The 16,119-nt window shown below is 56.5% G+C and overlaps 1 protein-coding gene across 1 annotated transcript in view; it reads left to right on the forward strand.

Moving 5' to 3' along the window:
* The window catches only part of LOC109372918 (homeobox protein cut-like 1), a 22,045-nt gene extending 6,505 nt beyond the window's left edge, over positions 1-15,540 (forward strand). Inside the window, exons 3-5 of the mRNA XM_019626429.1 lie at positions 3-538; positions 12,294-12,402; positions 13,539-15,540. Of these exons, the coding sequence (XP_019481974.1) occupies positions 3-538; positions 12,294-12,402; positions 13,539-13,588 (695 nt within the window). The 3' untranslated portion in view covers positions 13,589-15,540. The remainder of the gene's footprint in view (positions 1-2; positions 539-12,293; positions 12,403-13,538) is intronic.
* Positions 15,541-16,119: the final 579 nt, after the last annotated feature.

Below are 16,119 nucleotides of genomic sequence, written 5' to 3' on the forward strand. Positions count from 1 at the left end.
AGGGCTCGGCGCGCCGGGGCGCGGGCCACCGCTCCTCCCGGCCCCTGTGCGCAGCCTCCGGCTCCAACTTTACTTTCCCGGGCAGGGCGCCGGCGCCGCCTCCGCCGCGCGTCCTCCTCCAGCTCCTCCTTCTGCTGCTCCAGGCGCCGGCGCCTCCCGCGGTCGGTGCCCTGCCGTGCGGGCGTCGCCTCGCCCTCCGGAGCTGCGCCGCCGCCGCCGCCGCCGCTGCCTCCTTCGCCGCCGCCGTGCGCTCGGCGCGAGTGCAGCCGCCGGGGCTCGGCTTCCAACTTGGGTAGAGTTGCGCAGCGGGGCGGGGCGGGGCGTGGGCGGGCGGGGCGGCCTGGCCCGCAGGCCAGCGCCGCCAGCCCGGGAAGTGCGGGCCCAGAGCCGGAGCCCGCGGCCGCCTCGGCGAACCTGCCCGCGCAGCGCCAGGGAGGGATCCGGGCTTTGGCGCGGGGCGCGTGCGCTCCGCGAGGGCGCCCTCTCCAGGGCCGGCTGCGGTCTGCGGGACGGCGCTGCCTGCTGGCTGGCCGGCGCGGTGAGTTCCCCAAGCCTGCTCTTTCTAAGACGGCAGCCTCCTCACCTTCCTGGGGCGCAAGCACACGCGCGCGCGCACGCTCGCGCAGCACCGGCCGGCTGGGGGTCCGCGGCCTGAGTGGAGAGTCAGCCTCTCGCTGGCTGGGCGCGCACCGGTCCTCCGAGCGCGGGGTCCGGCCCCGAGCCACCTCCACACCCGCGGCCTCAGTTCCCTCCCCTGCCGGCTTGCCTGAATCATGACAGCGGTGGCTGTGGAAGACCTGGGCAGGCTCCCAAGCTCTGCACCCTTGTTGGCAATTATTGAAGTTTAATTGTTATGCTACGTGTCCCTGCTTTTAAAAGGATAGGGGGGGGGGGATGTTCAAAATCACTGCCTCTGATCAACACTCTAAAGTAAATTGCCCGGATGTCGGGCGGTTTTGCTTGGGTGCCTCATTCCTGCCGGTTTAGGAGGGAGTTGTTGGGGGTAACCTGGCTTACCCCTGGCCCACATCCCTGTGCGTTCGTTCCACAGACGGGCACTGTCACACTCTGGCCCAAGTCGGGGGCTGGTCCCTGCTGCCAGGCAGCCTGAAGTCTGTGGGAGACAGACTCTGGGGGGAGGTTGGAGTTCCCAGGGCCTGTTTTTCTCACTTGGACCAACTGGAGGAACTTCCCCATCCCAGAACCGCACCCAGGCTGGTGGCAGCTCTCCCTGCATCCTCAGATGGGGTTGGGGGGGCTTAGGCTGCGTTCCTGTGGCTGGGGGGAGGGGTGGGGTGCTTCTGAGTAGTAGGGGGCACGGCAGGGAGTGATGGGAGCAACTCCCCAGCCCCCAGCGATGCCTGTAGGTGTGGGTTGAGGGCTGCTTCCTTTTTCTCTGAGCTCCCCAAGGGCCCAAAGGGCCTTCCTTACACAGGCGAGCTCAGTGGTCTTAGCAGAGATGCCCAGGAGGGAGCCCCACCATCTTTGTTACCCATGTGACACCCAGGAGGAGGGGGTCAAGCCAGGGCTGTGGCAGGAATCAGACATTGCAGGTGGTGGGCCTGCCCCAGAGGGGCCAAACCTCCCTAGCCAATCCTGGGCATTTATGCACTTTGGGAAGCAAAGCCATGAGGGCATGTAAGAGGCATGTGACCCAGGAAAGGTGGAGGGCCACCATCCTTGTGAAAGGTCCTTCTGGTTCTGGAGGCCTACCAGGTGCCTCTGATCAGGGCACCTGGAGTGCATTTTGCAGGGAAGACACACACATACCTGTGTCCTCCATCGTTGGCATGCACTGGCCCATGTCTGTATCACGCCCTCTGTCTTGAGGTGCTCACCACCTGGGACGGACTGTGCCACACACTGAGAATGCTATCAATGCCTGGGAGTGGGGCTGGCCAGGAAGGCTTCCTGGAGGAGGTGACCTCTGAGCTTGGAGAATGAAGGGGAGTTCTGGGGAGGTGAGAGGCCCCTGTGGGCTGTGCTCCCTGGGGTGAGAGTGGACTTGGTCTTGGAGGTATGGAGAGCCAGAGGAGGTTCCAGAAGAGAGAAGTGGCGGCCGCTTGATGTAGGTTTTGGAGACACATTCCCTTCCCCTAGCACCCAGCCAGCCTTGGAAGGCTCTTCCAGACCATGAGGGGTTTTCATCTTGTGAGGAGCACTTTGGGGGGATGCATGGGGACACCCAGGGTCCTGGTTCCACTTGACACCACACATGTTCACAAAGCGAGGATGGTATAGCATGGGGAATTTGGAAGGAAAAGAATACAGAGCAGCTGGGGGCCCAAAGCAGACAGGGCTTCCCACTGCCCAGGAAGTAGCTCTCACAGCCGGCCCAGGCTGGGGACATCTGGAATGCCTGGCCAGCCAAGTGACCCAGGCCCCTGGGGATGCCTGGCTGGCCTTTTGACCTCAGTCTGCAGACTGCACCGCTGGCAACCTCTCCCTGGCATGACCTGGGAGGAGCAGGAAGAATTGCCTTGCCCATGGGTCCAGGGCCCAGACCCCAGGGGTGGAGGAGAGCTGGGTCCCTGAGGGGTCCTTGGGGTAGAATGGTGCTTGGTTGGGCTCTGGGACCAGAGGCTCAGGACCACAGCTGCTGGAAAGGGAGCTGGGGCAGCCTCTTACCCCAGATATTGACAATCAGGGTTGGCAAATAGCTCCGGGTTAGCCTGTAACAGGCAAAACAGCATGGGCCAAGGAAGACTGTCCCTAGGAGTCACTGAAGGCCAGGCCTGGGCTTGGCAGGACCCGGAGGGATGAGGGGAAGGGCACTGTGAGGAGTCGGGCTGCATGGGGAGGTGGGGTGGGGACAGGGAGTGGGGCATCTCAGAAGGGAAACCACATAGAAGGGTAGCATTCCCGGGCTGCCAAGGCATACTTGCCCTTCAGCCCACCATAACCAGGGGGTTGGTCCAGCCAGGGCCACACCCCAGGAATATTGGGTCCCGGGCCCCCACTGCTGTGAGAGGCATCTAGATGCAGGCCTGCTGGGGGCACACTTCCTGGGATGCAGTGCTCTGTGCTCTGAGGGGCCTCAGCTCAGGTGGAGGGCAGCTAGCTTGTCTCCTCGTACACACAGGTATACATGCGCACACATGCACACATACCCATGCACACCAATGCTTGCATACCCTTGTGCACCTGCACACACATACATACTGCGTGTATGCACATGTGCACGGTTCAGTGCATCACACAAATATTCCGGTGCGCACACAGCATGCATAGCCATGTCTCTGCACCCACAAGCAGGCGTGCACATTACCCACACACCATGCACCTCCACGTGCATGTCTTCATGCAGGCATATGCCCTCTGCACACATCCACAGGCATGCACACACATGCATCTGTGCTCACCCCCCGCAGATGCATGCACACACATGCACAGGTGCCTCCCTCACCTTCCAAGGCTGCAGGGAGTATTTTTGTCAGCCGTTGAGGGCAGCACTTCCCAGATATCAGGCTGGGTTCTGCCTCGTCCTCTGTGCCTGCTCACCTCCACTGGCCTCATTCAGATGGCTCTTTACCTCGCTTACTTCAGGCTGTGAGCCCATGTGGCCCCCGGGCCTTGGTACATGCTGCCTTCTAGGCTGGCAGCCTTTGCCCCGTCTATCCCTGTGACTCTCCTCATCCTTCCAAATGTGGTGCATGGCGTTCCTCCCCAGGAGGCCCCCTGACCTCCCAGGCTGGATTAGAGGTCCCTTGCTGCCCTGTGTGCCTCTCATGTGGGCCATCATCAGTGACCATGTCTCTTTTGGCTGTGGGCTCTTGAGAGCAGGCCATGTCTCTGTCTTATTGCCTGGTGCCAGGCCCAGCTCTCAGCTCACAGTAGGAGCTCAGTGAGTGTGGGAGGCGGGACGGGTGGTGCAAAGGGCAAGGTTGGGCGCCCTGCATGTTCCTGGTATCCAGCCTCCTCAGCCACGCTGGACGCTTGCCCTGTGCTGGGTGCGGGGGGAAGAGGGACCGGCAGAGTCCAGAGGAGCTGCGTCCCCACCTAGCAGGTCCCGTCAGCCTCTGTTCTATGGAGGCTCGAGTTGCTGGATGTGGAGTGAAGCCCTTGCTCACTCCCTTACTTGCGGTCAGGCAGCGGAGAGCCGCCTGCCTCCCCAAACCTCAGTTTCCCCATCTGTAGGATGGGGGTATTGGACTGGATAGTTCTAAGGCTCATGCTGGCTCTGCCCCCACTTGGCTGCTTGCTCCTGGAGGTGGGAGCCTGCTGTCCTGCCCTCGGTGGGCGCTGCAGGGGAGGGGCAGGGCCCCAGGCAGGGAGAAGAGCCCTTTTCGCTTAGCTGGCTGACGCGGCAACAGAGGGAGCCGGCTTAGCTTTCCAGCCTGCAGACCAAGAGGACTTCTTTTCTCCTTGTAGCTGAGCTGAGGACTTCCCCCCCCCCCACCATGTTTATTTGAAATTTCATTTTTACAGAAGAGGCAAGGAAAAGTGAGGCATGCTTCCCTCCCTGCCCCTCCCTGAAGAATTCCAGAACCACTTTGTCTTGTCAGAATGTGGCAAGGACCGGCTGGCCCTGAGCCTGGCTCTCCAGCATCAACCCGCAGACCGAATCCATTGCAATATTGATCACGTTGATGGATTTGGCACAGCTGAGTCCTTACAGAGCTGGCGGAAGGCCCTCTGGAGAGAGTTGCTTCAGGGACTGTCTTTGATTTGCAATGAGTGTAATAGATTAAAGCAGTGGGTCAGCATGTCTTATTGAGCACCAGCTGTGTACCTTGCAGAGCCCAAAGCCTGCCAGGGTTCAAGCTTGCCCCCCGCTGCCCTGGTTGCCTCTCAGCCTCCTCACGGCTGCCTTGTCTCCAGCCTGCCCCTCTGGCCGCTGGCTTCAGGCCTGACCAGGCCCACCCTCCAGGACCTTGCTGTTGCCCAGACGCCTGAGCCTGGCACTCAAGGCCCTCCTAGGCCTGGCCTCACCCCATAACCAACCCTTCATCCGTTCAATTGTTTATTCAATCTTCAGACATTCCCAGGGCATCTTGTGTGTGCCAGCTTTGGAGGGTATAGAGTGACTCGGCCAGGGCGTGGCCCTGGAAGATCTGACCTGTCCCCCATCCTCCTGAGCCCAGAATCTGGCCTCTGGGGTCAGGCTGACCAGGTGTCCCTGAGTGACGTCTGCAGGCCACCTTCCCTCCTTGGCCTGTAAGTAGCGGTAAGGGAGGCCCTCTCTGGCCGATGGGCAAGCTCTCCAGAATGACGTCTGCGGAGCTGTTAACCAGGGCCCGCTCGTCACAGGCAGCCCCGTGCACTCCTGCCCCTGGTGCCACTCCCTGGGCACGGAACACCTGCTGTTGCCTGTCATCCACCTGAGCTGTTGGAAGGCATTCTCCAACACCCCTCAGCATTGGACTCCTCCCAGGAACCCCCCTCAGGGTCCCATGGCTCACTGTGGCCATGCTGGCCCTTGGCATCTCCTGGAGATGGCTCCCGTGAAGTGTCATGGGAGCAGTGTCCACTCCAGCCACCCGCCTTTCCCCAGGCCCGCAGAGCCCCTGCCCGTCAGCTGTGCTCACAGAAGCCACCATTAGCAGCGCTGTGAGGAGATTGACGCCTAGGGGCCTTGTTCAAGATCACACGTGGTATGAGCCCAGGGCGGTGTGACTCCCCGCTCTCCCACCGTTGTCACGCTCGCTGCCCAGCGTCCTCTCACCTTTACCTCAAGTCTCCTCCAGCCACTGGCCTTGGAAGGCCTGGAGGGTGTTTGAGGGATGGATGGATGGAGTAGATGCGAGGGAACCTCATAAACTCAAGTTCTAGACACGGATTGTCATCATTGCAGTCCTGTCTCAGCCGTTGAGTCATTGTGTGATTGGACAAGTCACCTGCACTCTGAGGCACAGGACTCAGAGGTCCTGCTGGATATGTGTCTCCTGCAGGCTGGCAAGTGCCACCAGGAGAGCAGAGGACAGGAGAGTCAGGCTGGGCCAGGCAGCTCAAGACTCTAAGCAGAACCTAGAGATGCAACTTAAACCCTGCTGGGCCTACAACTGCCAGTGAGCTGGGGGGCCTTGGGCAAATGACACAACCTCTCTGAGCCTTGTAATAGCATCTGAAGAAGGAACTCTATCAGGTGCCTAGAGGGGTAACACCTTCACCCGTCAGTCCTGGGATGGAGGAGGCAGGCCTTGGAGGGAGGCTGGTGTGAGATTTTTCTCTCATATGTCGCCATACTGCTTAAATTGTTCTGACAGCTTGAGTTACTTTAGCAAATAAAAAAGCTCTAATAAAACAGAACCAAGAGCTTACCATTGCTGTCACATAGCAAGGTCCGGAATAACATAGTTGATATTATTGTTATCACTCTTGTCTCCCAGCTGATGGAGTCCACGTTGTGACATCCCTTCAGGCCCAACCCAGCCTGTGCTTCCTTGCATACCCGGGGCCACGGGGAGCTCACTGCTTTGTCAGCAGCCCACTTCATCCTAGGATAGCTCTGATTATTTTTGACATTGAGCACGTGGTTTCAGCACCCCTCTCTGCCAGGCCCCCAGCCTTGTGCCTGCTGTTGAGGTGCTCTAGGCTGCCTTTCTAGAGAGAAGTGCATGGCCACAGAAGGGGCCCAGTCTGGCTTGGGAGAAGTAAAAGGGGCTTTCTGGAGAGGGGGCTTCTGTACCTGGCCTTGACAGTGGAGGGGAGAATTCCTTGGCCAAGCACGTTGCTTTCTTCCACTTCCCCATGCACTGCCTTTCCCTCCCTTAGCTAGGCTGCTTCTGGCCCCCAGAGGTGACCTTGGAGTTGGCACGTGGCCTGCTTGGACCTGCCCGGCTCCCTCAGGGGCCAGGCCACCAGGCCTGGCGTCCAGGGCTCTTTCCTCCGGAGACCTGCAGGGAGCTGTTGGGACGTTCAGCAGACCTGAAAGCTCCTTGTTCTATTTTACCCTCACAGGACTTCTGCGAGATGGGTGCTATTAACGTCCCCACTTTGCAGAGAGATGAAAACATGGAGGCGTTTGCGAGCCGACATGATTGCCAGATCCTCAGTGAGCGTTCTGGCAGTTTGGGGCTCTGGCTCAGACCCCTGCCCCATTTTGCCTCCGCCCACAGTGGATACCTCCAAGGTGACCACTCACTCTAACAAAGACCCCCAGGGGGTCCGTACCAGAGGCTTCTCTCCCCAAAATGGTCTCCCTGGGGACCCCCAGGTAACCACATCTGTCCCTCTGCTGGGGCCTCTGTCTCCCCTTAGTCTGTTGGAAACAGCCCCCTGGTGCTCATCAGCTCCCAACCCCGTTGCTCAGCATGGTGAATGCACCAGTGACTCTGGCTTCGTTAGACCTCCTTCGCGAGGGAGGCGTTTTGCTTCCTGCTTTGTAGTGGACACAGTTGAGGCCCAGAGTGTGTCCAGCCTGACTTTTCACCTAAGCCACTTTCCTCCTGCCCGCACCAGATGTGTGCAGGGCTGGGAAGGGGAGAAAGAGTGACGCATTCCTGCCCCTGCTGTAAGCAGAGGTTACGGATGCCTGGGGCACTACCTGCTCTCGAGCTGGAAGGGACAGCGCAGGCTAGGCCTCAGGGAAACGGGCCGTGCTCACGCGTGTGCCGGTAACGTGGGGCATGAGCCTGCCGGCTAAGGGGCTGTCCTCTCCATCCTGAGGCCTGACCCTGCAATCACATGGCCACCCCTAGAATCTGGTCAACATGCCTGGCGGGAAGAGTCAGTAAAGGAGAGTAATTTCCTGCCCATGATTTGTGAATCTGACCGTAGCGGACAAATGCTTCAGAGCTAGAGGGGGTGTCAGAGATTTTTTTTTTAAATTTTGTTTGGCTTTGATTTTTTTCAGTTAGGAAAATGCAAAAGAGCCTTTGGCGTGTTTGAGAAAATAAGCCAAGAACAATCACGTTCACCCTGACCCTGTGAAGCTTGTCCAGTTTCCTATGCTGGTTCTGACTCCCAAGTATTTCTGGAAGGCAGGGAGGCAGGCCCAGCCATCTTCACCCCCGCCTGGAGCACTGGAGTGTTTGTGCTGGAACCTGAACACCGTGGGCTCAAACTCAGTAAGATCTGCTGTTTTCTTGAGTTTTCCCTTCCCAGAAAGGCTCTGATTTAAACCAAAAATTCACCACAGAAGGGAATGGGACTGGCCTAAGATTTAGGATTGTATGTCAGAGTATAGGCGATGCTGCTGTAACAAGGTGACCTCAAAACACAGCAGCTCTGGCCGCCATCATGCCCATGGTCTGCACAGTGGAGTGGGAGGTCATGGTCCACTAATCGCAGGGCATCTTCAGCTGGAAGTTGCAGTCAGCCCTAAGCTATCATTTCATTGGTCAGAATGTGGTCACGTGGTCATGCCTATTGCAAGGGAGGCTAGGAAATGTAGTCTAATAGGATGGCCGTATGCCAACATAAATGTATTGAGGGTTTCCAGACCTGGGCACTATAGATATTTGAGCTGGTACTTAATTGTGGTGGGGCTGTCCTGTAGGATGTTTAGCAGCATCCCTGGCCTCTACACTAATGCCAAGGGCAACCCCTACCCCCTGTTGTGACAACCAAAAATGTCCTCAGACATTGCCAGATGTCCCCTGGGTGCAAAGTCACTCCTAGTTGAGAACCACTGGGCCAGATCAAGGATCCCAAACTCCAGTGTTCACAGCGCCCAGGCAGGAGGAGAGCTGGGGTAGGCTGGGGTGAGCCTATTGAGCATGTCCCACCAGGACAGGACAGCTGCCTCTGGACTCCACCCTGCCAGCTCTCGTGCTGGACAGGGACAGACATCTGGATTTTCATGTGAAATATCCTAATTGCTTATGGATAGCACCTAATTAAAAAAGGGAAGAAGCTGTGTGGTTGTTACGGGTTGAATTGTGTCCTTCCAGAAAGATACATCTACGTCCTAAGGCCAGAATCTGTGAAGGTGACCTTATTTGGACATAGGGTCCTTGCAGATGAAGTCAAGTTCAATGCGGTCATACTGGAGTGGGTGGGCCTAATTCAAATGGCTGGCGTCCTTATATGGAGAGGAAAAGACAGACACTCAGAGAAGAAGGCCACGTGAAGACAGAGGCAGAGACTGGAGTGATGTGGCCACAAGCCCACGACGACTGCAGCCACCAGAAGCTGGAAGAGGCAGGAAGAACCCTCCCCTGGAGGCTGCAGAGGGAGGTGGCCCTTCTGACACCTGGATCAGACTTGCAGCCTCCAGCACTGGGAGAGTCAATTTCTGCTACCCGGTGCAGTGCAGCTCGTGGGCTTGGTTGTGGCAGCTACAGAAAACTGATAAGTGTTCCAGTGCTTGTCTGTGCCTCCGGGCTGCAGGCTTCCTGGAGCCCCCACCCCCAGCTTGGTGGGCTGGTCTGTGGGTCTGTCTTCAGCGTGTTATTCAAGCCCAGCTGCACAAAGTGGAATGCAAGCTGTCAATCCCTTACATCTGGGGGTCATCGGGACAGTGAGACAGGCCACATGGACACATCCAGTCACAAACCACCACAGCCGAGCCTGTAGCCCCCACAGACCCTGCCTGGAGCAGGACTGGTGTTGGGCAGGAAACAGAAGTCCTTTCCGCCCTGGCTGCACTACTGCGGGGTCCTCTCAGACCTTCAGTTTCCTCATCTAGCAAATGGGGAGAATCGAATTTGCTTGGGACAGGACAGAGCCTCCCTAAAGGAGTGCCGCTGAGCGAGTGTGCATATTAAATGGCCATCCGCACACTTGCTTCTTCATGCAGGTAATGTGACCACTATCTATGAAGTGCCACTGTCACTGTTCTCTCAAATTGCACACCCCCAGGGTCTCTCCACAGTTCCCTTCCTCCAGCCTCTGAACTCCCGGGTCTTATCCTGATCTGATGCCCTGTATCCTTAGGCGGTTTGCCACACCTCAGGCCTCAGTTTACCCCTCTGAACGAGTGGCTTGCCTCTGATTTTCTCAGGACCCTCCCAGCTCTATAAATTCTAGTTAGGTAGAATCCTGTTCAGGCGAGGTGGAATTATGAGCTATTGTTATGCAAGAACACAGGAGTACAAAGATACTTTCAAAAAGGGAGCAGAACAAAAGATTAAGTAGATGGCTCCGGTATTATACTTAGAGAAACTATTTTAAAACCGAAGTACTTTTTACTGCAGTGTTAATAGGAATTGCCCTGGGAAACCGTGTTTGACTTTCACAAAAGGTTTGTATCGACAGGACATGTTATCATTCAATTTCTAGGAAAGGGGAGTAATTAGATGCCTCGTTCCAGATATTGTTTCAATTATAGCAGGAAAAAAAAACAAAAAACGGGGGTGCCAAAAAAATGTGTACACATTTTAAGAGATGTTATCTCTGCCCAAGCAGCAAGTTCGCCGTAGTCAGAAGTGTCTGGATGCTGATGGGAGCTACTTTGAGCACCTCTTGTAATTGCAGAAGTCAAACGAGACTTGTATTCATCTTTTGTTATCGGTCTATATTGAATATGACAATTAGTACAGTTTTTTCCTTTCTGAAAATGTGTATACTTTTTTTTGGCACCCTCTGTATACAGTATATATTAATTCTATGAGGAAGCAGATGTCCCTTTTCATACCGAGAAGGCGCACTTCCCGATCTCAGAACAGCCCCACAACAGCAGGAAGGCCACGTGGGGCCGCCCTGGGCCTTTGCTCTGGGAGGGGACTAAGGGATGCATGCCTTAAGGTGGAAAGCAGGTACATTTGGGAAACTGAAAGCATCACCTGGTGTGGTTGCAAGGTGAGCCAGTGCCCAGGAGGGGGCGACAATCTAATGGCCCGGCCCCTCCAGACTGGTCCCCAGAGCTTGAAGCGTTGGTGGGGACAGAAGGACTGGGTCCCACCCTGTAGACATGGGTGGCGTCATCCTCATCCCCAGTGACGGGCTGGTCATTGATTCTCACCCTCACCCTCCATCCACTGCCCATGGGAGCTGCCCCAGAGGATTCTGTGCAGATGGAACCGCGAGCACCCCCTCCCGACTGCCGTCCCTGGCAGGAGAAAGCCCAAGCCCGTGCCTAGAACTCGCTTGGCAGTGCTGTGGTGCCTGCACCTCTCCCCTCCCGGCCTTGCATGTGCCCTTCCAGGAATGCTGACCGCTCTGCTCTTCCCTGGTGGCCCGTGCCTTCCACCTCCATACTTTCGTGTGAGTTGCGCCTCTGCACAGAGCACCCTTCCCACCATGACCTTCATGGCCCGCTCTGCCTCATATGTCAAGGTCGCCTCTGCCACCTCCTCCAGGAAGCCCTCCTGGGGCTCCTAGGACACCTGAGGGCTGCCAAGGCACTGGTGTGGAGGAAGGAGTGATCCTTGTCTCACTGTCCTGGGTGCCTCTCCGTGTGCTTGGGCCCCTCAGGGCGGGGGACCCAGGTGCTCCACCTGCAGCACCCCAGGCCCAGCACATGCTGGACACCTCCTGAGTGACCGATGGATGGGTAGATGAGTGAGGAACACAGAGGAAAAGTCCTCCTCTGAGTCCACAGCCTCCATCTACCCTTGCCGTGGACTGAGGAGGGAGGGTGGGCATTTCTCAAGGCCTGCCCACGTGTGTGTTTCCGGAGCCACACTGTCCCCACCCCTCCAGGACCAGGCCTGGCACCGGCTGCCACCATCGCTGACCCTGTGGTGCTCCCACCCCCCTTGGCCCCTCTGTTCACTGCCTGCTCCCTGACCCTGCACTAACCCAGTCTGGGAAAAAGTCCATTTAGCCAGATCTAACCGGACAGGCATGAGGTGGCTGCTATGGGCACTTCCAGGCTCCATGGAAACCTGGGGGCCCGCTGGCACACCCTGACTGCATGAATGTGTGCCGGGGGCCTGACTGTAAACTTCGGTCTGAGGAGGCCAGGTCTGTGGGGCTCTTTGAGGATTAGGTGAGGAAAGGGGGCAAACCCCCAGTTGCCGCCACTCCCTTCCTCCCGGCCATTCGGAGACTGCTTCCACAGCTCTTCCTTGTCGCTTCAATTTAATTATAAATTCTGCTCGGAGCACTCGCTGCTGGAGGCCTCTTTCCGAATGACTGCCTGCTCACCCGTGCATCCTGGCTGGAGCCCCATGCTTCTCAAATGAAATGCACTGGACTCTGTATGAGCAAGGCCAGCACACCCAGGGGCCGGCTTGCTGGGGAGATCAGGATTGGGGTGCTATCTCCTGCATCTGTGTGCAACTCAGTGGTGCATTTCAGCTTACAGCACAGCTGTGGGGGCCGCCGGCCAGCTAGCCTTCGGCAGGCCTCCCCCAAGGTCGTGCTCAGCTCCCCTCAGTGCTCGTTGCCAGCTCCAGGGCCTCCCGAGGGAGCCAGGGGCCATCCACACCGGCTGGACTGTCCTGCTCCCACCTGTGTGTCTCCAGGTCCAGGGCAGACTTGGGTCGAGGACATCACAGATTCTCTCCTGTGCTCTCCGGGGGGCACCGTTCCCAGCTGCTCTTTGCTTGGATCCTGCCAAGGGCAAGTGCTCAGGTGAGGTTTGCAGGGCCTAGGGGCGTGACCTGCACCTGCTGCTGGGTGGAGGTGGGAAGACCTGCTGGCCTGTTTGGATGAATGCTTCCGTGGATCGGCCTTGCTGGTGACCCCGCAGTGGCCACCTGATTGGTACAGCTTCCAGTGATTTTTCCTGAACATCAGATGCATTCTGGTGTCAGCGAGGAGACGGGCAGAGAACCCGAGACCGGCTGGCGGGACAAGCCAGGGAGGTCAAGGAGAGGTCAGAACAGGACTGGGCCGGGTGTTGCCGTGACCGCTTTAAGAGTGCCCCGCAGGCAAGTGGGGCAGGTTCTACCCACACACCCAAACGCCGTGGCTGTGGCGGGGGCCACACTCCTGGCATGTGACAGTGTGACATGCTGGGCACACCGTGGAAACCAGCCACGGGGTGGTGGTGAACGGGGAGGCCTGGAGTGCAGCGCCAGCAGGTGCTGGGTCCCAGTGACTTCATGTGCTGCGTGCAGTTGGATCAACACCAACACTACAGAGCGGCGTGGGGTGGGGACTGATTTCTACGCATATTTGTTTAATCTGGTCTCCAGGACTCGCAGGCCCCCTCACGCCGATGTCTCCAGAGGGAGGTCAGCAAGGACGGGCCCGTGGGGCTGGAAGTGCTCACATCAGCGCTGTGTGTTCGTGCAGGCCTTAGGAAGTCCATGCCCTCTACTAATTAAGCCGTTAGGAGTGCGTCTCCATGGAAACCACTTACTCGGATGCTCAAACAAATGAATATTTATTCAATTAGCCAGCACGGGTGCTGGGGAAACCTGGCTTCCTGCCATGACTATTGTGGGGGCTCCTGAGGAAGTGAGGCACTGTTTTGGAGGGCCACCGTGGCCTGGACCTTTCACCTACATGACCTCATTCTCACAGCCACCCTGCGAGACCGTCATCACCCCCGTTGTATGGGGGACAGGAAGGCTCAGAGCAGCGCAGCCTCCCTGTAAGAGCCAGACGAGGAGCATGAGCCCGGAGGGCCTGGCTGGACCTGTGGCTCCTGCCACAACCCGAGCTGGCAGAATCGGGTGACCCCCAAGGGGAAGCAGAGGGATGGGGCAGCTCTGACATTTCTTAGGGGCAGGCTCACCTTCCGTTGTCTGCTCACCTTTCAGCCCGGATCTCTTGGATGGAACACAGAACCCAATCTCCTACCCAACCTTGAACACCCCGCTCGGTGGTGTCCAGCCTGTGTTTGTCTGCCTGCAATGATGGGGACACAAAGCAGACCCTCAAGATGTGTCCGTCGCGTTGAAGAAGGTTGAATTGAATTGAGCTGCAACGAAATGAAATCATGTGCGTGGCGGATGGCTGAGAGGTGCAAAAGAACACGTCCCCGGCTCCCGCACCCGTGCCCTGAGGCTCTGCAGACTGGACCCACGTATTTGGGCTCAGGCGGAACCGGTGACATAGCGCAAGACCAGTTAGACCGGGGCTTGACAGACACAGGTTCAAATCTGACTCTTCCGACACTCGCTGGGGCTCTCTGTTCCTTGTCTGCAAGGTGGGGATGAAAATACCAGCATGTCAGGACTGCTGAGGAGATGTTTTGTTTCCCCTGAGTAAGAAGCTCAGGGCCAGAGGAGGACGGCCCCATGAAGGTCTTTCTTCTCTGCTTCCCACCTTCTGGCACCCGGGACTTGTTTCAGGATGCAGCCTGAGCACACACCCTGCCTCCCTGGCTGGTTCTGACCCAGTGGACTGAGGGGCCACAGTTTGAGAAAGTGCTTCAGAATTCCCAAAGCTCGTAACTGTCTGATTCCACTTCATCCTTATCACAGCCTGGCAGAATAAATATGATGAACCCACCTATAAAACTGTTTTCGATGCATAATTTATATAACGTAAACCTGACCCATGACGAGTGTGTCTCAGAACTGCTTGAAGATCAAATAGGACCTGATAATGCTTTATAAACTGTCAAGTGCAGTGCACACGGAAGGGTCTATTGTTATAGTAGCTTATGACTGATTTCCCTATACAAGCTGTGTTATTCCCTATACAAGCTGTATGGGGGTGTTCTGGCATCATTATCTGAAGGGCTCCTGGGGAGGGGCTGTGGGCTGGCTGCAAACAGCAGATCGACACAGATGCAACATCTGGGTGCCTCCCCGGGACACGGCCAGACCGCACGCGGCTGCTGCTTTTTTTTCTTTTACTTTTTTTTAACATTTCATTTGGAAATAATTTCAAACTGCAGAAAAGTTGCAAGAATACAAACAGTACAAAGAACACCGGATATCTTTCGCCTGGATTCAATTTTTGCTAACAGTTTGCCCCTTTTATTTTATCATTTGTTCTCTCTCCCCCTTCCCTTCTCCCCCCTCCCCCACAGGGGTGTGTGTGCTCTTTTTTCTCATCTGTTTATGATCCAGCTGCACGCCTCGTAGCCCTCCACCCTCACAGAATAGAGACACTGGCTCCCGTCACCCCAGTGACGTTGCCACCACTGCCCTGGCACCTTTACGAAACCTGCCACCCGTATTCCCATGGTGCCTGCTGCCCCAGTAGCGCCCTTCACAGCACCCTCTCTGGCACAGGACACTCTAGGAGCAGGTATTGCATTTCTTTGTCTTCTCTGGTTTCCTTTTATCTGGACCATTTCCACAGTCCATCTTTCATGTCACTGACATTGTTGAAGAATGCAGTGCTTTTTTAATAGAATGGTGCTCATTTTGGGGTCTGGCCAGGTCCCTTGGGATTAGGCTCAGGGTTACGTTCCCAGCCGCAACACGCAGATGGCGTGTCTCTCTCCAGGTTCTGCACTCCAGGCCTCTCACTGCTCGTGCTGTTGCTGATGAGCTGGTCAAGGAGCTGTGTGATTTATCTGCTGTATAATTACTCTTTATTTCCTTGTAACTAATAAACAGTCGTGGAGGGAGATGCTTTAAGACCATGGAAATTGTCTGCTTCTCATCACCATCTCTCCCTAGATTTAGCATCCATTAATGCCTCTTGCTGATCCAATCTTCGGTTGCAGAATGTTGGTTTTCAAACCCAGCACTGCCCCCACATTTCATCAGTCAGTATCCAGCATCCTACTGAAATGACAGCTCTTCTGTCTCATCTATGTATCTATGTATCTATCTATCATCCATCTCTATCTATCTATCTATCTATCTATCTATCTATCTATCATTTATCTATCTATCTATCATCTATCATCTATCTATCTATCATCTATTTATCTACCTGCCTACTATCTTGCATCAGCCTGAACATTTATAATTCATTCGTGTACTTCATCATTTTGATGCTCACACCATCCAGGCCTGAGCCGGTGGGAGCCCCATTGGGCTGGCTGCTGAGTTCCTGTGACAAGCCACCTTTTTTTTTTTTTTAAAGGGTTTTTTTTTGGTTTTGTTTTTTAAATGGGGAGTTGGGGGAGGGGAACAGCGTTGGAGAATCAGGGAAGGGGAACAGACAAGTTGCTGTCCTTTTGTTCTTCAGTCTAGTTGTACAGGACGGTGCTTCACTGGCCCATGTTGGTATGATCATTGCGCTCTTCCCGGGTGAGGCAGATGGGTCACTGGCCATTGGACGGCTGCTCACGTAGCTCACGGCAGCCCAGCTCCAGGTCGAGCTGTTGTTCACCATCTTAGCTGTAGAGGGCACAGCATCACCGGCCCTCATGTGGGATCTGAGCCGGGGCCCCGCTGCTCAGAGCTGGCATCCCACGCCAGCTGTTAACCAGCG

The sequence above is a fragment of the Hipposideros armiger genome, unplaced genomic scaffold (genome assembly GCF_001890085.2).
Source record: "Hipposideros armiger isolate ML-2016 unplaced genomic scaffold, ASM189008v1 scaffold_677, whole genome shotgun sequence".
NCBI lineage: Eukaryota > Metazoa > Chordata > Mammalia > Chiroptera > Hipposideridae > Hipposideros > Hipposideros armiger.